Source organism: Anser brachyrhynchus, assembly GCF_964034855.1.
Source record: "Anser brachyrhynchus genome assembly, chromosome: 12".
NCBI classification, from domain to species: domain Eukaryota; kingdom Metazoa; phylum Chordata; class Aves; order Anseriformes; family Anatidae; genus Anser; species Anser brachyrhynchus.
Window position 1 is genome coordinate 15,413,684 of NC_137707.1, and position 22,041 is coordinate 15,435,724.

At 40.1% G+C, this 22,041-nt stretch overlaps 1 protein-coding gene across 1 annotated transcript in view; it reads left to right on the forward strand.

Annotated features, from left to right (window-relative positions):
- The window catches only part of LOC308176830 (uncharacterized protein), a 472,043-nt gene that overhangs the window by 235,692 nt on the left and 214,310 nt on the right, over window positions 1-22,041 (forward strand). Inside the window, exon 9 of the mRNA XM_080553100.1 lies at window positions 17,497-17,541. Coding sequence (XP_080409226.1) covers window positions 17,497-17,541 — 45 coding nt within the window. The remainder of the gene's footprint in view (window positions 1-17,496; window positions 17,542-22,041) is intronic.

Consider the following 22,041-nt stretch of genomic DNA (forward strand, 5'->3'; position numbering starts at 1 on the left):
GAAACATGGGGGGTGAGGCTCATGGAGCTGCAGATGTTTTATACAATTTGGGAAGGATTTTGTGGAATATTTTTTTTTACAGTAGGAGGAAAGGGCTTAGAACAAAAGACCAAACTAAAGAAGTGGACAGACAATGGGATAGCAAGTGAATGCAGAGTACTGGAGGGAAGAAAGAAGCCTGTCACTGTTCTTTATACTCTGCTAAATTAACTGTGTTAATTCTGGCAAGGGAATCCACTATCAGATTAGACACCTCAGTATCACCTTCTCAATGTGCAGCTACAGATTAAAAACAACAACAACAAAATTGTGAAGTTGCAAGAGGAATAGGTAACAAAAAACAGTAATGCCACATGCAGTATTGTCTGAATTGCTGTGTGCTGGTGCTGATCACAGGCTCTCAAAATTACTGAAAGGGATGTTGAAAAAGTTGGGAAAACAAAAGGTTGGAGTGGCAACTAAATGGCAAAGGTTGGATGGTTTGTCTTAGAAGCGGTGACCTCTTTACCGGAGTCTGGAGGGCTTGGCAGCAGCTGCCCTTCTTGTGCCAGATCAGGTCTAAGGTCTGTTACTGTTACTTATACCATCAGGAGAAAGATGTTATGGTTCAAAGGCCATGCTCTAAAGTTTTAGGTCCGTTGGATTCACCACTCTTAAATCTAAGAGTCAGCTTTATTATTTTAACTAGTTTACAAGGAGACAATATATGTGACTGTATATATTGTCCAGGTGAGTTGTGTTTTTCACCAATAAGCTAGCTCTTCTGGCATGTTGAATGCATGGAAAAAAAAAGTTTATTGGAAATTATTGTATTTGAAAAGGCCTTAGCTATTCCCCAGAAAGAAGAGCAGTGAACACAGGGTCAATTTACAACCTGACCTGAAAACACAAAGTTGATAATCGGCCATCATTGCTTATTGTATCTATGATCTGATTTGTTGAGATGCTCAATAAATCCACTATTAGGAGAAAAAGTGCTTACATGCATTTTCTTCCTTTTAAAAAAAAATAAAATTAAACAACAAAATAAAAGATTGATTGACAAGACATCAATAAAGCTTTGAGCATACACTGCTGACCTTTTTTTCTTTGCACTGCAATCTGTGTTTATTAGAATTCAGCTCCTATAAATAGGTTTCTGTGGATAAAAAAGCAAGCAGCTTCTTAGGAGTTTTGTTCAATAAACTTCTGTGAAAATTCTAAAGACTTAATACATGGCTTTCAATTTAATTCATTCTGTCTTCTCTTCTTAAAAATAAGATATAAGTGGGGATGAAATGGGTTTAGCTGGTGGAGTGTTTTTTCTAAAGCTGTATTCTTAAAACTCACCTTTCCTTTTTAATGTCTGCTACAGCAGTTCATTCGGAACAGACAGGATATATATCATCTCATGCTGGTACTGTAGGTGACTTCTTCTCTTTAAATAAAAACATATTATAAATCTGTGCTGCACTTGAGTGTTGTAAGTGCTCAGGTTAGTGACTTCAAAAGTAGAGCTGAAATGAGGCTTTGGCAGGCACTAAAAAATACTTGACCAAGTCCTCAGACCCTATTTTCTATTTGATTTTCCTGAGCAGAAAATCTCTTCAGAGCCTTTCAAAACAGTAAAGGTAGTATAGCAGTGATGTCAAGTCTTTTAATTTTATTGCAAGCCTCCCAATATTCCTGTAGTAAGTCTTTTTGTTCTTAAAGTCCTACCTCTTGGAGTCTTCTGAGAATTTATTTCGTTCTGTGTTGCAGAAGTAAATGTGTAGCTGATGTTGCTGTGAGAGAAAGTGAAATGAAAGGAAGGGACTAAGTTTGAAGCCTGGTCAGCCAAGTCCCTGGGCAGGAGCTCGGAATGTCCTTATCTTCTCGGGTACATTTTACTGAGACTGAGTCTTCCAGTGCTGGCAGGTGAAGATACCTTTGTCTTGGTCTCAGAGTAGGTATGCGTTTTTCTGCAACAGTTTCATGATGGGGGGGAAAAAAAGCCAGCGTTATCAGATTATTGTCCCACAGTTTCCTTCTTCCTTAGTATCCCTGAAAAACAAAGTTGCTTGTGTTTAACACCGTTACCTTCTTCTGATGTGCTAATTCTGGCTCAAGCAGCTTCCCCCAAATTAATCATGCTAATCCCCATTAAGTTAGGCTATCTCCTCCCCTCTCCTCCTTTGGGGGGGGGGGGAGGGGGGCGGAGGGGGGTTCTTTGTGGTGTTTTTTGTTTGCTTTTAACAGAATTCTCTCTCCATTGTTTGATCGGAAGGTCATTTCACCAGTTACTGGCTGTTTTAGCAGAGTACAAAAGAAGGAAAAACTTGCTGTTATTGTAGCACATCCCACAAAGAGCATCTGCAGGACACCTGGGCTGGTCCCATGTAGCATGGAAACACTCCCAGAGTGCTTAAGCTCCTAGGTACCTGGACAGCTGGGCTCTTGGCACATGCTGTCGTTGAAAATCAGAGGGCACTCTGTTTCAGATAGTAGGTGAGGGCTGCATTGGCTATTTGTATTGATCTAAGTCATATATAAATGGTAATCGATCCTCTACCTCTGTTTCTATCTCATCTAAATAGAGTTAAAAATACTAAATCAACTTTGGCCTGTACTTCTTGGATTGGATGTACTGTATATACAAGAGGCTTTGCCTTAATTCATCTCTGGCTGTATTAAACCCTTCAGCTTCTGGGACAAAAACACTAGATTTGATTATTCCTCTCACAACTTTAAGTATGCTGGAGCACGATTAGGGAAAGGTTGCACCATAAACCAAGTAATATCACTTCTGTAAACCAAAAGGTGCGAGGGCATATAGCACTCTGCAAAGAAGATACAAAGCAGAGAGAGCCTGCATTTTGTCTGCCCTTAGATCTACAGGGAAAAAAAGTAGCATGTTTTAAGTGATTTCATCAAATGCGGGAAATTCATAAGGTTTCCTGCTAATGTGAAGATGCTACAAAATAAGTCTTTTTAGAAATGCTCTGTATTTGTAATGGACATCATATCCTACAAATCATTCCCATTTCTGCACAGCGTTTAACAGCTATCCTCCAGTCAAATTTTATCTATTAACTGTAACACTTTAGGGACATGCAGACGTTGCTTTCAAATGAGAGGACCATATAGAACTCGAATTCTGCTTATTCAGTAATAATTTGTTTTGCAAACTCTGATCATTGGGATTATTATTAATTACCATGCTATCCAGCTGCACTGGAAAAAAGGTTTCTGATATAACTGAGCACGTTAAAAATACTGGATTAAAGAATTAGCTCTGTCACATCTTAAATAGGGCAAAATAACGTTGCTAATCAAAATCTGAGCACATACAAGGTGATCATTTACCTACTTCCATCGCACATTGTTTGAATAGTTTGTATTATGGATGTGAAATTGCCCTCAAGGAGGCTAGTTAAAGTAATAAAGGCTTCCCTTTGCCTCAGGAGCCACTCCCTTTGTGATATGACCTTTCTGTGACTTCTGAGCTCAAATAATTATGAGGAGAAACAAATGCTTATTTTAAGTCTTTTTGAAGGCTTTTCAGGCATTAGGTTTTATGGCTAGGCCTTTTTTTTTCCTCTTTCTGAACTAGTTTTGTGACTGGGTGGAGCAGGGAGATGTGGGGGGAAGAAACAATCACAATTGAAGACCTTGAACGGTGATTTCTGTGCTGTGTGTTGGGGTTTGGGGCTCGCTTTGAGGAAGGAAGGTGGTTTTTAATCGAGGACAAAAGCGATTGCAGTCCTCTGTGCTCCCTGCAGTGCTGCTGGGGGCGGCGTGGGCCGAGTTTACCTCAGCTCGTGCCAGTGCTGCAGTCACTTCAGCTGTCCTGCTGCTATTTCTGAGTAAGGTGCTCTCACCCCATTGCTGACAGGGGACAACGAAAGCCCAATCTCCTAAGGTAGGTAGAAGTGTTAAAGATGAGGTAGAAATGAAGTGAGGAGAGTGTTCCTGTCAAGGCTGTGTTGTGCATGGATGTAGCGCTGCCTGAGGTACTGCTGGTGTTGTCGGGCTGTGTAACGTACCATGTCATGCCAGCAAGGTTCTGCTGGGACTCCAGAAACCAGACTTAGTCAGAAAAATGTAGAAGTAGACACCTTGAGACCTGTTTGTTTAAACAAGATGTACAGGGTATGCTGAAATCCAAGCATATTTCACTGTGGCTTTAAGAAACACTGTGGCTGTGACAGCAGCAAGCTGAGGCCTTCCCAGCATGCTGTGAGCTGCAGTCCTGAGATTTGAAATGTAATGTCTAGGCCTGTGTATGAGGAACATCAAAAAACCTCCTCAGACAGAGCTGCCTGCTGGCTCCCTAAAGGTCTCAGGAGAAGTGAGGTGATGGGCCTCCTGCTGATAACCAGGAGGGCCAGCGATGGTCCTTCCTGAAGCGTTTGTGTTGGTGATGGGCTCTTCAGGTTTTCTGTGTACTTTGGATCATCTGCACACTCAGCAAACACAGTGGGTAAACAACCTTTTTATGAGGTATAGATTTTCTTACGGTTAATCAAGGGTTTTAGAAGGAAAACCATAAAACTCTTAAAGTTGCCATAAACTTACAGGGCTACTTAGCAACGCTGTAGAAGACTTACTTGTGCCCATCTGGAGTCAGGTAGGTCACTCTGCCTGATAACCTTTAGGGGTACTGTCTGTGGAAACCTGAAGGTTGCTCAAGTAGAAGCGGATAGATAAGGAGAAATGCTGTAAAAGAATGAGTAACTTCCAAATATGCTTATTTCTACTCTCGTTCCAGTTTTGTGGTAACTGATGATTTCTGAGTGTCTGTGTTCAGAACTACTCACCAGGCAATTTCTGCAAGCTTTCTTATTTGCAGATGACTTGGGAGAAATATGTTATGAGTAAAAATATTTGGGCAATGCTGGAGAGACATAACAGGTCATCCGCATGGTGCTCTCAAGTTGTGTCTGGGTGAGCAGAACCTTACACTCAGATTTTTGGGAAATGTACAGGTTCTGAGTTGGAACATAACTTTTAAAATGATCAAAGATCCACTGAAAAGTCATTGTTTGTTTGAAAACAGTGCCTCAAGAAAGCATCTTTCCTAGAAACTTCTTGGAAGTAAAGACAAAGTGAAGATAAACACTCTTCATCTGAGCAAATATTCATAGGAAATTGTCTGTCGATGTGCACTTTGCCCAGCAGAATTTACAAAGATGCATTTGGGAGTATTCTACCCACTCGACTGTAATCTTAACGCAAAGTGTAGAACTAAGTATACAGTTACCATTTGAAAAATCGCTTAATATCTTTTCTGCAAACTTTCTAATTTTTTTAATTAAAACTTAGCACTCCATTCCACTTCATTAGATCCATTTAATTTCCATGTATCTAAGCAGTTTTTCGAGTACATAATTAAAATAGTTTTAATAAAATCAGTACTTTCTGTACATTAACATACTCAAGAATCTGTATTTTCTTGTTGATTAGCATGTGATAATAAAAGCATTAGTGTAAAGTAATAACAAAGAACGAACCTGGTGCTGCTCAAGAAGTCCACCCTGAAACTGCCCACCGGGTGCTTTGAGGGAATGTAAGATCTGTATGTTTTAGTGAAACTTTTCAGGAGGAATGAATGCAGCAATAATCCATGATACTCACTTCTAACAGGGCAGCAAGGAGTCCTCATGAAGACAAATGGCCTGTGGTGTGCATCTAAAGGTTTGGGTGTGTGGGTCCCAAAGTACCATATAGAGGTGGATTTCATTAATCCAGTTTTTACAACTGAAGGAATTGGGATGTAGAAAAAATGACTTGCATATGGTCGATCAATAAATTGGAAGCAGAACTAGTGGAGTTCCCAGCAGTTTTCTTTGTCACGCTCGCTCTGAGAGGAGATGAGACGAGACTGTGGTGGTTCTGTTGCCTAGTGGCTACAGCCTGTGGATGTCTGGAGGAAGAGAGAATGTTTTAGCAATCGATATCTGCGTGGGATGAGGATTAATCCCATCTGCATTTTCCTCTGATAGGCCAGTGCTATGACTGAAGGAAAGAAATGACCCTATGCCTTGATCATTCTATTAAAGAAATAGAAAAATCTACATGGATATGTACTATATAGTTTTAGTCTATAGCTCCTTCTAAAATGTGAATCAAATATAGATGGAAAATTGAGGAAACAATGGCTTACCGGACAACAGTAGCTTCTAACCTGCCTGATGCTCCCAAGCCCACGAGACTCACGTAATGAAAACTAATGTATAGTACAGCAGCAAGATGAATCTGGGTAATCTTGTTCTCTGAACTCGCACTAACTTTGGTGGTCTTTGCAGCTGACTTTCAATGTATACTTATGCTAAACTGTTTTATGCAACTGGAATTTTGTATTCTAGTACATGTACAACGTTGAAAAGGGACTAAATAATTCACTGGTGTGTTTGGGAGTTCTGTATGTGCGTGTGTTCATGTATGTTTGTGTGCAAATATTTGAGGGTGTTACTGAAAAGGAAATATGATAAATAGGAGCATACACCCCTGCTTCTAGTCTGCTGCCACGGCAGACAGCTGTCTTGCAGACCTTTTCTTCCAAAGGCTCCAGACTATGTGCCACGTGCCAAGTTATGCTGTGGCCACAGTATACATCACAGCACAGTTCGCTGTGTGCCTTACAGTACATGCAGTGTATGGTGCCATAACAAACTGTAGCAGGATACTAAAAGCCCATAAGCTCTGTTCTGCAAGAGGAAGATGAGAGAGATTAAAGGCATAGTTGGGATCCACTTAGGCATTTAGATGTCATTTTAATTCTATGCAGCCTCAGAATGAAACCAATGTAAATGTAACTTTCAAGTCCTTATCTGCTCTAGGTAGATATTAGCAAAGCTCTTTCAGTGTATGAGCACTACATTTTTAACATAGTTTTGTAAACCCCTTTGTATGTCTTCTTTTCCTGAAAAGGTTGTAGAAACTCAAGATATATCTGACAGTTCACTTGCAATGGATGTAATTAAGCGAAATTAATTAAATTAGATTACTTCTAATGTATTTTCATGCATCTTATGCAGATTATAAAGAGTTATAAATGGCTTGGTCTAAAGGCAATTGAGGGTAATGGGAATCTTTGGGCCTCAGGTTAGGCTCTGTAAGAGTTTTTCGGTAATAGAGAGGATCAGAGTGTTTCTATGACACTTGAAAACTGATAGGATTGATACCTCTGTTAATAAAACTCTTAACGAAAGCTTCTCTTTTCTCAAATGTCAGCTTTAAGGATATTGGCAAAAGCTGTCGAGGCTAAAGGATTAGCTATTCATCTATTTTCTTTCTGGTCTTTCTTGATGCACCCTTTCAGCTGTAGATACAATGCCCTTACCTGTTCTGAGGGAATTTCTCCATGTTAGACTTGGTCCTGCAGTGGTACTATAGGTGCACTGTGAGCACTTGGCCATTGGTTCACCTGAATCTTGACACCTGCACCGTTTTCGTTGTGGCAGCTGGTGTGCAACGATCAGGCGGTACAACCTAAGCTTGCTTATTTAGCAGGAGGAACAAAGTACAAAAGAAAGACTTTTGACAGTAAGCAATGTGTACATCTCTTTGACATTAAAACTGATCAATGCATGCTGGAAAACCAAAGACCTAACTTGTACATGTGTTTATACATCTAGCCTCTGCTGCGTGTGGTGGGACCTGGGCCTTAGCATGCACTGGCCCCAGCCCTTGGCAGGCCCCATTGATTTGCAGGAAGGGAAGGGGGCATGGTTCATCCCATACTTCGGCTCGTGTTTTTCTTTAAAAGTTACTGTTAAACTGATGGAGTTAGCAACCATGCTATAACCCACCACAGTGATAAGCTGCCACAGAGCAGCTCCGGTGCTCTTGCTATGCTATTTGAGAAACTCAGTCCCTAGCTGCCCCTGCAGAGGAGGAGTGTGCTCTTTGAACTACACTCGGGAAAGATGGGTGTGTTAAATATTTCAAACTTAAACAGAAATTAGCAACATTGTTCTGTCTTAAAGTGATTCGTTTTGAGAGCTCCTCTGGCAATTGCTGTTGAAGTCCTGGCATTAACTTTGCCATGCTGCAGTCTCTGTTTCCATTCTGTGTTTGAATGGCAGTTCATTCCACAGGCTCAGTGTGGGGGAATTATGATGCTATTCAATTAGCCAGGTAACCTCTGAAGATTTGCTAATGTATGTATAAAATAGAAATCTGCTCTTAAAACTTTTCTGACATGCACATTCATTTCAGGCACTACATAATGGTTATGTAATGTACAGAAGGCAGCCCCCATGGTGGTATTCCAGGGATGGGTTTTGTCCCTTGCATACCAGAAGAGTGCTCTTTCTTACTGGGTCAGAGATCTGAGACCAGAATGTCAAGCACCGTCTCTTATGAGACGGTGTTCCCATGTAAAAGGAGGCATGTGGAACTGGCAGAAGAAGACTTATTTAGTAGCAATAAGCAAGGATAATACTAGGTCTAAATCCACAGATGGTAAATATGTGCACAGAAAATCTTACTGTAGTGGAATTAAAAGCCATATATTTATATGGGTTATGTTAGAGATAAGTATTCTGTATGAGCAAGGAACTACACCTTCAGGACGCGTGATTTTCTGTCAGTTTTTTTTATTTACAATGAAACAAAAGAACAAAATTTAAACTCCAGGGAAGGAAAAAAAAGAGTATGCAAGACTCTCTTGTTGACAACTGACATCTGCTAACGTGCAGGCAAGCTATGAAGGAAGAAGCCTGTTTTATGCTTAGAAATGTTGCGTGGAAAATAGTCCCACCATTATTAAGTTGTATACACTCCAAACTGGGGAACTACCTGCTGCACGGTCTCCATTAGATTTCACATCAGACAGTTCCACTAGTTTATTCACAGTACAGACTCTTGCTTCTGATGATGTATGTCTTGTAGGATTTCGTTTGCTTGCTTTAGAAAGTTGCCTTCCAGTTCATCTCCTCTGTGTTCAATATGAACAGCTAATTTATAAAAAAAAAAAAATAATAAAATAATGTGGGGTCTTAATACACTGTAAATTTTGCCAGTTTCTGGGACTGGACTTTTCTATCTCAAGCTTCATAAAATGGAAGCCTGGGAGGGCCAGGAAAAAATAAAAAGCAAGTATCATCTGTAACAGGTATTCTATGTTTCAAGGAAATTAGAACAAATTACTCACTAGAAGTGATGCTAATAAATTAGAGTAGGTGTAAAGCATTCCGAACAAAGCCGTTATGTAACAGTAGAAATCCCAAATGCGATGTGTTGCTGAAATATGGGCTTGCTGAGCATGAGTTTGCTATTGTTTTAATAGTGTTGCTCTTGCTGTTTAAGTTTGCAGGGAGATGATGTATTTTACTGAGAAGCTGCTCGAGTGAGCAGATGAACAAGAGTATTCAAAACATCAGCTGCAGAATTCCATGTTTTACCTGTTAAAATAGACTTGAGGTTTAAAAACACACAAAAACAAGAACGCCCCCTCGAAGGGTTTTTAACATGTCATAAAGAACTGTCAGTGTCACTAGGAAATCTTCTCAGTCTCTTAAATATTTGCAGCAAGTTTTCCTGTTCGCTGTCTGCCTTGGCTATCATGTGAGTAATGGTGCTAATGGAAAGCTCAGGAACAATGTTTTGATGCACAAAGGAGTGGCTTGGGAGCCCAAAGTAAATAGAAGCCAGGGCTGTGCTCGCTTTTACTTGTTCATTCCTCAGTTGTTCTTCAGCTGAATATTGTCAGGTTAATTTCTGCAGTCTTTAATTTGAGTGGGAAACTCAGCACTCCTCCCCACTCCCCCAGTTTCAGCTCTGTTGTTTCCTGGCTCAATCTCCAGTGTTGTGTTGAGGCTCTGACCTCATGTTCACTTAAACTGGACAGATAAAAGCTTCAGAAGTCAATTTAATTTTTTTTTCCTAGGCTTCATTTAGCTTTGGCAACGAAGGGTGCCATTTGCCAAGCTGTTAGGTGATGGCATCTCTCAGTTGGTACTGAGAGGCTGGGGGAGGAGTGCGTTAGGCTGAAATGTGTAAACAAGTAGCTTATTCTCATAACACGGGGAAAGAGCACCATCCTATAGCAGTGCTTGGGCTTGACTCAAAGAGGTTAGCTTTGCAACTAACAACAGAAAACGTGAAGGTATTTCATAGCCAGAGTATAGGAGCACAGCGAGTGACCCAGTAACTCAGCGCATACGGAGGAGGAGTCTGCAATAGCACAAAGCTTCAGCTGGCTTCTCCAATGCTGCCGAGAGTAAAAGAGTGCATGCACAGTTGTGCTTTCAGAGTTTAGCTGCAAAAGGGCTGCAAGCCCAAAAAGCTAGAGCTAAGTGTGGATGGGCTGTGTTTTAGCTAGGCCGTATCATTTCAAGGGAGGGATGCGTTTGTCAGGGTGCTGCTTAATATAGCCGTTGTTTTAATAGGGAACTGCTTGGGTACTGAAGTTAACCTCACAAGCTTCTGAAGTGTCAACATTGTTTGGCCTGGGGCCTTTCATCAGTTTTCAAGGAGCCATACAGAGAATTATCTGGGTGGCTGGGGCAAGGTGGTGTCCTGCATGCCCTGCATCTCCAAAAAGCTGCACGTGCTTCTTCCCACCTGCTGCCGGGGTCCCAGGACAGCACACCTCCCTTCCTCCCTGCTGGGCCATGCTTTGCCTGCTGGTGGCTTCCTGCTCCATTTACCTCGTCTGTACTAGGCAGTGATGGGGATCATCGTGCTCCTTCAGTGCTGCAAGTGGGTCCAAACAGGCAAGTTTCTGGCTCTGTTTAAAACTTATCCCCAGCATTATTCCTTCAGAGCAAAGAAGTCAGCGGATCGATCCCAAGCATGTAAGACAATCTTTGTTTAAAGAAGAGGAGAGTTATATTTCAGCATTTTTCTGACAATTATAGTAATCAAGCTAAATTATCCATAAACCAGAAAAGAGTATCAATTTTACGTTTGAAGGAAAGTTTTTTATTAAAAGATAGTTTTGTTTGGTATTTTATGCCTGGGATATAACCGCTTTAGCCACCCAGAAACCAGACTGTGGTTTGTTTTTTCTTTATTATTGCTTGGCAAAGTTATTGAGGAAAAATATCAGAATCTGAGGTGATTCCAAAAAAAGTTTTCTTACCCTGACTCAGTAATTCTGTCTTCATGGATTTGTGTCTTTTGTGGGTTGTCACTGTGGCTATACACCTCCTCTAACAAAAAGCTTTTTAAAATAGGGAATAAGCTCCTGTTGTAGACCTGGCAATTATTTGGGGCTATCAGCGAGGTGATGGGATGCTGTGAAGGCACAGGCTCCTAGCTGTGCCTTGTTCCTTACTCAGGTTGGCTCCTGTTGTCCCAGCAGCATCCTCTCGGTGCACTGGTGCTCCTGTTCCTGTGCATTTGCAGCCCATACGCTGTACAGAAATCATAGATTTAAAAGTATCCATAATATTGTGAGATTTGTATCTCTGCTTTTTTGTGAGTGGCTAATGAGACTTGGTCTTTATTCCTATTTTTCCTAAAGTTAATCATTGAGTAAGTCACTGCATAACAACAGTGCAATTCTGGAGATGAAGGGGCACGGCTTCTTTAGTAACGTAACTACCAAAGCCTTTCTTAAAAGAAAGCAAATATTCATGCACCTATAGTACACAACAGTATTCTTGAAAACCCCTTCTGCATACTTCAAGGGAAGTCAGGTTCAAAACTGATTTTTCAAACACATGCAGTGACTGGTTCAACTCTTCCAATTTATTTTGCTGAAAACTTGCTTTTTTGAAACTTGCATTCATTGCCTGTGCAAATAACAGGTTAGGGTTCTTTACTCCAAGCATAACTTCAATGGCTCCCCTTTACGGCTTATTTCAAGGATCATATTGTATTCATTTCACTTACCAAATAAAAAAGACCATTCCACTGAAATGCAAAAAATAAACCAAAAGTGGTGTAAATTATTTTTGTAACATCAATCTTCAGCGCTGAATGAAAGAATGAAGTCTGGAATAATTCCTGCATTGAAAATTAAGACATCTGAGTTTATCTCTGGCTCTGCTGTTGTGTGTTGGTTGGGGAAATTGTGTGATCTTTCAGCTTCACTCTGTAAAACAAACAAATGGGCACAAGTGTTGTGAGACACTGAAGTGTTTGGAGCTCCATGACAAATATTAAGCAAGTTAAGAGCAATAGTTTCAATCGCTAAATGTAGGCTTAATGATAGTCTGTGATTTATTTAATGCATTTAGCATTTTTCTTTCTCCATGCATCATTCTGATTTATACATTTGTATGCATGATTGTGTAGGTATCTGCAGTGTAATTAGAGAACAAAGTTCAGGCAGTGGATTATTAATGAATGACTATAAATATCATTTAATGCATATTTCTTGCTCATAAACAGTTCGTCTAAATTAAGTGTTTTTTCTGCTTATTGGTTAGATTAAAATCCAAGAGACTAACAATTACTGCCCAAACAGCATTCTTCAGCTAGTGAATGCTTTCACAGATATGTGCAGTCAGCTGAATACTTGTGAGCGCTGTATTACATGATCCTTCAAAGGAAACCTTGCAGGCCTTGTGCTTAAAAATGATTAATGGATTCTTGTATTATTTGGCTATATTTGTTGGCATTTCAGACTTATTCTGTAGCACCTGATATCTGAAAGGTACAAGCTTTACTTATTTTATAGCAGTAAAGAGCAACTGCAATTACTTGGAACTTTGTAATGTACAAAAGCAACCAACAAAGTGTAAGGCCAAGTACTTTAAAGCAGGACACATGCTAGCTTCCTCTGCTCTGCCTGCTGGGTCTTGACTTCATTTGTCACTACTGGTGCTTTGTTTCCAGCACAGTATCAGAAATAGTATTCCCTTGCACACTCCACCACTACAGATGACAAAGGAAGTTTTTTTAATCACCTTGCTCTCAAACTATAAAATAGTTCAGTCTAGAGAGTGCTGCACAAATGGTTGTGTCTGGGCTGTGGGTTTGAAGACCCCAAAGAACTGTTAATAGCTTAAAATGGAGGATTTCACATCTTTAACTTGCTTGAGTGTTTTTAGTGTTCTGGTTTGATTAAGACTTAAGTTATTCATTTGCTTATCTGCCTGTTTTTCCCCTTGGGACTATGTTTATAGTCTCCACTTCTGCGGAGAAATTGCTGGTGTCTTTTCTAACCTCAGAATAGCATTTTCCATCTGTCTCTGCATGCCTGGTCGTTGTATGCAAAAAAAAAAAAAAAGAGAACTCCTTGTTATCAGTGCCTTCTACATTTTTGCATGTTTTTATATCATCTTTGTGAATCTTAAGTACTTACTGGACATCCCATTCCTGTAAAATTTTCAGTGCTCGGTCAGTCTCATGAAACAGCACTAGTACTGACGCTGCCTTACAGCCAGAAGGTCAAGGGATTTTTCCAGTGGTCCCGAAGAGGTTTCTGAAGCCATGGCTTGATGTATTAGCCCGGAATTTGGACTGTTGCTCCAAACTTTTTCCTCCAGCATTTGAAAGCTGGGCTAACATTGGGATGATTGGTGTAACCCTGTTTCCTCTCTTAGGATACAGTTTGCCCTCCTGGGAGGTGGACTAGTGGCTCTCCTGAAGGCGTGTGAAGAAGCTGTCTTGCACAGGGGGGTAACTGAGTTGAACTCTAACCACTGATGCTACAAAGTAAATGAGAAGGCTGTCATCGTGTGCATACAGATGTGTGTATTGCATGCCTTTGCAATTTCTAGTAAATTATTTAGGATTGAAGATTTTATATATGCAGTGAAAATATTCAGATTCTCATGACCATTGGCATCACCAGCGTGTTGCGTTTTGTTTGTTGGAATTCTGTCTATGAAGCGAGAAATGAAATTTTAAGTGACTTTTCAGGGTCCTTACTCCCAAGTCCTAACTGAAGCTAGGATTTAGTCCAGTGACTCTAGGAATCTGACTCCACTAGAAATATAAGTATTTGGCTTGGAGTGAGGGACGCTCCTGCTGTGTCCCTCACAGCGGAGGTGGTGGGAGGCTGACACCTCTTGGCTCCATTCACGTTCCCTGTGTTGTCTCCTGCCTTGTGTTAGCGAGCTCAAAGAGGAACTACTAGGTTTGGCATTAGAAAGAGCTCATGATTTTTGAAGCCTAGAAAAAAATACTGTTTTTTATAGACTACTCTCATACCTATTCAGAGAAAGAGATCTGTTTGCAGCCAAATATCAAAGAAACTTTGGGTGAGCACAGGCAAATTGGTAAAATTTTCATTGGTAGAAATTTCTGAGAAGTTAAAAAATGCCAAGACATAAATATTGTATAGTATACAGGATGCAGCAACTTATTAAAGTGTGTAGCTGCTTACGGAGGCATGTCTGAGTTTCTCTACCTCGCAGCTGTACTGAACTTGTAAGAATCTACTGTGACTTTAAAGCACAAAAAAAACAAAGCAGATCCATAGTCTCCAAGGCTGCGAGTAAGTGTCAAGTCCAGCAGGTTTCACTTGCTGCGTGTTTCCCTTCTCTTGAATAAGTGGAAGCACAAAATCTGTGCTCTCCTGCCTTGCTGGGTTGTTAGAAACAGAATGGGGCCTGGCCCGAGGTTCTGTGCCCAGCTCACCCCAAACTCTCAGCTAACCTGTTTTGTTAACTGGATGCTTAACTAAATGTATCGTGCGTTGGGCTTTAAAACTGGGAAAGAGTAAAAGCAGTGTGGAGCGCTATTTGGAGACGTTCTGGAGGGGCTACTCATGTGTTAAGCTGTTCTTCAAAGGGGAAGGATTCTTTCTAGTAATGCTCTTAGCCAAAATTTGTTGGTGGGATTTTCAAGATGTCTTGGAATGCTAGCACGATAAGTCACTGTTGGCTGTACAAATCTAATTATCTCGGCTTTTTTTTGGCAATGCTATTTTGATTTACTTTTGAAGCTCTTAATGAACTGCATTGGGAAAGAGATTACATGATTTATGTAACATTTATTTTCTTTTATTCTTTGTGATCTGTCTTGTTATAAACTGAATTGTTTAAGTGCTTTTTTGCTTTGAACTAGCAAGAGTGGCAACATATCTTGTTGGGTTTTGTTCATTTTTTTCTAAATGAATCTAAAACATGATTTATGTACCAGACTGCTAACCCTGCATCCTCAGGTGAAGGACGCCTCTCAGGTGATCCCCTCCTTGTGCGGGTGAAGGAGCAAGTCAGCTTCTCTGCCCACCTTTGGAGTCACTATGTGGAGATGCAATGGGGAATCAAAGGCAGTTTGCTCCTGAGGCGTAATGACAGTGTCACAGAGATGGAGCTATGAGTACTGATACATTTAATTGGGCAAAGAATTTCAGGAGGATGAAACAAAGGGCTTAGCCTGGCTGCAGGTGTGTGCGCTCAGCGTGTGGAATGAGCGCTCTTTTTCAGGTTTCTTTGGAGTTTTCTCCTCGTCTCTAACTTGAGGTTGAAGAAAACCCTGATGCCCTAATGGCATTTCTTGTTCCTGAGGGGGAGAGTATTCCTTCTGCTATGGAAAGTCAGCTAGTTTAGGGATAGCAAAAGGGGTTGGATCCAGTTTGGAGAATGCTGACCAAGTGAAGCCGCTGAACACTGAAGAATTTTCTTTATATATAAAGAATTTTCTTTAATACAGTCAGACGTACAATTAACAATAAAATAACTACAGCAATTATACTGTTATATTTAATGGTAGTTAGCAAGTGAAATGTGCACAAATGCCTTACCAGCATATTATAGTTAATGATATTTCTGAACTGCCAAAGTCAAGGAAAGCATCAAAAAGTGAAGGCCCATCTCTTAAAAAAAAAAAGGGGGGGGGGGGAGCTAAGGCCCATCCGGAAAAGCAGACTTAGCAGAAGTTATTGACGACTTAACTGTGTGAGGCAGTGGGCTGGCTGACTGCTACTGGCTGTGCTCTGAACCTTTCATCGTGCTTTACTGATGTAGGTGGATAGGCTTATCCTCATTTTCTGTATGAGGAAATAGAGGAAGTGAGGGGAAAATGGATTTTGTTTGGGCAGTGTGAGGGAGTCACTGCAGAGCTGGGGAGTGCAGCGAGCCCCTGTGAGCCCTCCTGATCTCAACCAGTTGACCTTTTAAAGTTAAATGCATAGAAAATACGTATTTTTTTTACATGTATATAATGTATGTATATACGCGCTGTTTACACATTACTGTATGTAGGAGTTGGTATTAAATGTCAGAATTCTTTTTGCTAGTTTTGAACTTCAACTAGACACCCAGCCTAAGAGATGTTTTTCTAGATCCATTTTCACAACAAAAACAGACATTGTCTTCTGCCTGTAAACTGCATTTGAGCAAATGTTGACCTTAACTGTGAAGGAAAGAGTGATGGTGTTTGGATTTTCTTTTCCTCCCTCTGAAATCAAGGAAAAGAAGCAATTCAAATGTTAATTGAGGAATTTGTTCATGTAAAGGGTCAGTAGCTGGGGTTAGTACTTAAAAGTATTCTTTCTCTTAACAAAAATAAATACACTGTGCAGTTAGCATTAAGTAGTGCAATTTGGTGCCTCAAATGGTTTAGAAACTTAAAGCATTTTCCCTATGATTTTTTGACACTGTAAGGTAATATCAGCAGTCTTATGCCATTCAGCTGACTTTGAAAAATGACACTGTAAACTCTTCCTTGTTACTTGCGTTTTTGAGGGCTAGATTATACAAAGTGCCAAGCCCTTGTGTCCTACTGAGTTAGTGTGAGTTGAGTGTGCATAGGAGACATTTAACATGGACAACCAGGCCTTGTCTTTTTTTTAAGACTAATGTGGAATGTCAGCTATCTTTAGATTTACTGCTAGATAGTTTACTTATATAAATGCTTTGCACTCCTAACAATGCTGGCTGAACAGTGTAAAATCTCTTCGTATCTGGTTTGCAGGGTATCCATGTGCTGCTACGTTCCTGTTTTCTACAGGAGTGACATATATTCCTGTTTGTTTTAACTCTTGATTCACATCCCTGTTAAAGAACGTTGGGTAGCTGTTTCTAAAGACAGCAAAAGAAATATTTGAGTGATGGAGGGCACTTCATGGCAGCTTTGCTGAGTGCTACCCTAGGTAGCTCAACCAAACCCCTCAGTTGTAGGCCAGTTACTGCTGCATGAGCAATACCGAGCTTGCAGTCCTCCGTCCTCTGTATGAGGTAGCCTCCATGCTGTAGTCTGTAAAATGATGATGATAGCCTGTAACTTGCCTGAGCTGCAAGTGAAAAAAATAAAACAGACATCTTGGTAGCCAGACTTACTCTGATCAGTAATTCCCTTGTACATGTAATGCTACTCTAAGTTTTGTTTTTTTAGGAGTGTGATATTTTGACTGAAAATTTAGCTTGACCTTTAAGATGTATGAGAATGCAAAATTGATCAAGAAATCCAACAGTCTTCAATCCAAAATCTATCTTGGATTAAGTAAAGCGATGAATTTCTATATACATCCAGAATATTCTTTTTAATGTCTGATATTCCATGTAGTGCTGGCCATCTCCAACATGTTTCTAAAGAAACTCTTAATAAATAAACTAACATGTGTAACGTGTACTCTGTTTCATTGCAAATTTAGCATTATCCGTGATTTATTTCTTTGTTTGTTTACAGAGAAATCTACTGCTGGTGCCAGAGCTCTGTGATTTCTATCAAAAGGTAAGAGCTACTTTGTTCAAAGATACCTGAATGATATTTGTCAGTTCAATATAAATCTGGTTTTAAAAAAGGGTAACAATGATACATAAAAACAAAATTTAATGAAAAGAAGTCGCATTATGGGTGAATTTCATGAATCATGTAAAGGTGTGCATAAAAAATTGAATATGTACACTTTAGATCTCAGATCTAATAAATATTTCATTGGATTAAGAAATGCACTCTTGAAGCTTACCTGTATATAAAACATAAGAGTGCATTATGGAGGTAAGTAAGGTACTCTGTCAATTAACACACTTGTGTATGTCTGTCACTAAATATATACATATATCTTCTGAAATTGTACAACCACCTTAAGTCTAGTAACTTGAAAATGTAAGCCTTTGAGTAAAACTAACTGCTGGGGTCACTAAATACTTGCATAAAGTATACACCATAGAAGAGCAATATAACTGTGGGATCTGCTAATACACACACTGAAAATATGACCTTAATGCTTGAATTCGTCATTATAGGTGTATGCTTTGGAGGTAGCTGAGGCTTTATTCTGCCATCACTGAAATCAGAGCTGAGATTGCAGCTGACTTCAGTGAAAGCAGAGTAAGTCCAGTGCCCACTTCTTTCGACAGGCTTGTGGTCAAACCACAAATAAGGGCATTTTGCTGCAGGCTTTAGAAAATCCTGCTGTCCAGAAAATGCCTTTGTGGATCAGCTCCCCACCTGGATGGGATGATGAGGCTTCTGGGAAGGGCCTCGCCTTGGAATTGGTGTTGAACTTCTAAAAGTCTGTGTCATGTCACCTGTCTTGCCTCCTGCCAGTGCAGTGTTTCTGGAGGTGGCTCCCTTTGGCATTAGGTTGTTTTTGCTTTGGGTTTTCTGTAAAGGTGCTCCTTCTGGTCAAGTCTGAGCCGTTTATTTTAGTTCAGTCTCCCATTTACAGTGCTCAGAGGAGTGTTTTGATGGGAAGTATCAATAACATATTGAATGTTTCTATGGACTGGATTTGAAAAGCCTAAGCACCAATAATCAACTCCATTTCTTCAAATTTTATTGACAGTGCATTAGCAGATGAATATTGCTTTTGTAATATCCAATACCAAGTGTGTGGAAGTGCTAGCAATTCAGTATAATAGCAGGGAAATGACTCTTCAGTAAAGCAAAAGAAATTTTCACATCTGAACAAATGGAGTGATAAACTGAGTTATCAGCCACTGGGGTGAAGAATTCTGCAATAATTCTTTAGGAGTAATGAGAAATAGTAAAGAATAGAAGTATGTTTCTGTCACTTCAGAATGAGAATTGTTCAGCTTGTTTTGATATAGATGTTCCTGTTAACATTACTTTCATCTACCTGCTTATCCATTTTGTGTGGTTCTATTCTTTTGGGTTCAAGCTGCCTTGAGGTGTTATGGGGATGGAGGGAACAAGCGTTTCCAGCAGTGGACTCATCTTAACCAATAATATCAGCATTGTATGATGCTGTCCAAGGAAGAGGTACCAAATTCTAAGCTAATCTTACTGCCAAATACTGCCAAAGGTAGTTTTGAACAGTGAAGACACATGTGCATGTGATAAAGTTCTGCTAGCGTAATTAATATTGTAACTTGGCTCGCAGATTCTGTGAAGGCTTTGTGGCCATGTTTTGCATGAAAACTGTGTGCGTGTGGCGGTTGTGGTCTTATACTGATGCGGCTGGGATCAGCAGCTACTTAAAGAATCAGGAAAATTATTGTGAATGTTGAGGTGTAATGCGTATAGCTTCTTACACATCCTTCGTACCAGCCCAAGCTTATCTTGAGTATCTGTTACCAGTTCATAATGTAGCAGATGTTGCATATTTTCTGTGCTTTTTCTTGCTGCTAAACAAGGCTGTTTCTTTCCTCCAGTTTCAAATAAAAATGCTCCAAAAAAAAATGTGAATCCAGTTCTCTTACCCACACTGTAACATCCAATATTGTTGAGTGTTCTGAGGTTTGAAGATGAAAGAAACGGGCCATAAGTTATGGAGTTAGAGGACAATATAAACAAAATGACCTTTGGTATCATGCTTGCCATGTTCTGATGAATAAATTGAGTTCATGTTTAACATTCAGATAATATTCCTGGCAGAGCAAAACATTGCCACATTAAATGTTCAGATCAGAAATGTTAAATGCAGACTAAATTAAGTTGGATCTTAGGACAGCAAACTTAAAATGAATAACATGTGGCAATATTTGATTTAACAAAGAAATGTTTCTTTTTTCCTTTTTTTCTTTTACTTTTTTCCTTTTTCTTTTTTTTTACTGTAAGTTTAAAAGTATAAAGATACACATGCCACAATGCAGTGCCAGGAACGTTAACTGCTTTTGATCTCTCTCTTCAGATATTAATGTCTCCCCCCGAACACACCCCTTGTTTGGCGTCTTAAGAGTTTTCATACCAATAAAGATGCAGAGAACAGCAGTCTTTGCTTCTGTTTCTTAAGCTTGTTTTCTTAGTGTTGCATGATCTATGCCCTGAAGAGGTCAATTTTAATCAGCCTCCAGGCACTGCTTAACGTTTAGGGCCAAATTTTCAAAGAAGGCCTCGGTTGGATTTTGATTAGTGAGTGTGTGATCGTTTCTTGCACTGCTGAGTCTCCCAAACACATGTATGTTTTTGCCTGCCAAAGTACAGTACTGACTTCTTTGAAGTGAAGATGTGGTCGTCCATGCTACTGACATGTGCGTTCTTTGTTTGCAAATCGGGTAGTTGCACATCTGTGTGTATCTGCCATTGATTGTGGTTGTACAGCTGCACCTGCGTTTGATTGTGGGTATGAAATGGTAGGTATGGAGCTGGAATTTATTTTTGGAAAGGCAGTACCAGTTTTCTGTGAGATTAGTATGATTCTCAGTCATTCCTGGTTTGTTGTTTTTTTAATTTAATCTTCTGGGAAGTATTATACTCTGTAGAAATCTTCATTTTGCTGGCACTGAGAGCTAAAAGTAACTGTATTGTGCTAGTATTTTAATAAAAGGTTCCTTGGCTTCATGGGAGCACAGAGTTCACAGGGAAGGTACATAAATCCAGTCCATTAGTCATTCAGGCGCAAGCAGTGTTTTAAGGCAGCAGGAACTTCACGCACAAGGCTGTTTAGATATGTGATGACTTCTCACCATTATAATTCCTGTAGGAATGCCAACCACCAGTGTAGAAAAATGCCTCTTGCAAGCCACAAACGTCGGTGCTAACATAGAAAATTGTGTCCAAAGTAGTACTGATTTATGTAAGTATTGCACAGTAACAATACCCAGTACTTTGATACCACCCCTATGTACTTCAGTGAGGGCGAGGAGACTGCTAGGGTGTATCACCAGTTATTGCTTAGGCATGTGGTTATGTTCTGACAGACTCTAAATGTTTTAGTCCAGATCAGGACTCAATGCCTCCCTTAGAGCAGAGGAATTGGTGCCTGCCTGAAGGATTATTTCAGGCAAATATCTTGGTGTTAGAGAAATAGTCAACGCTGTCCAACTAGGAACCTCAAAGCTGAAGTGGATTTCAGCATTATCTTTTTTTTTCTTGTGCTTCGAGAAATCCCTTTGTAGTTCTCCATGCAGACTTTCCAGACAACCCACTCAGGAAGGGTATTAGGATCCAGGGCATGGAAACCAAGAATGTTTTAGGTGCAGACTTGTCAACAGGAGCTGCTGCAAGGCCCCTTTCTTTGCGGACTTTTCTGCTTGTAGCACAAGCAGTGGGTTGCAGTCATGCCCTGCATGCCAGCAGAAGCAGCTGGAGCATAGCCTTGGCCTCACTGAAAGAGGAAACAGGCCTGTGATGATTTAAAAACTGGGCAGGTTGGAAGGGAGCAATTCACTAGTAAAAGTTCATAACCATGCAATTATGGCACAGTGACTGGGCAGGCTGAAGTTCATTGGCCGTTTGAGGCTCTCCGAGACACATACCAGCCTCTGAGAAATTCTGTATTTAGTTTTAATTCATTTCAGTCTTACTTGAAGGTTCAGTTTTTGGCATGTGTAACTACAACAGAGCTTCAAAGAGCATGCAGCCAGAAACCTTACTGAGTTGCCCAAGACTTCCTCTGTATGTGTTCATGTATGTGTTTGCAAGCTGATGCATGTCCTGCAGGACACGCACTATAACTCTCTGAATTCATTCACTTGAAAAATAGTGTAAAAATAGTGAAAAATTTGTAAGAATCTGAAACATAACTAGCATGAGGAAAAGAAATGCGTGGTCATGAACATAGCTGCAAACTGATCTCCCCACCCAGCTTATCCCAGATACTTTTGGCAGCTGAAAATAACACGTAAAGAATTGTTAGTTTTGGGAAAGACAGAAATAGCATCCCAAGTCCTAGTGGAGGCTAACAGTATCTTTGTGAAGTGCACTTAGCTTTGAAAATTGCTGTATAGTTTATAATAAAAAGGAACTTGGGAACAGAGAGAAAAGTATTGGAATTCTAATAAATAAGAGCAGGAGAAGGCAATTGCTATGACTACTTTGCTTTTC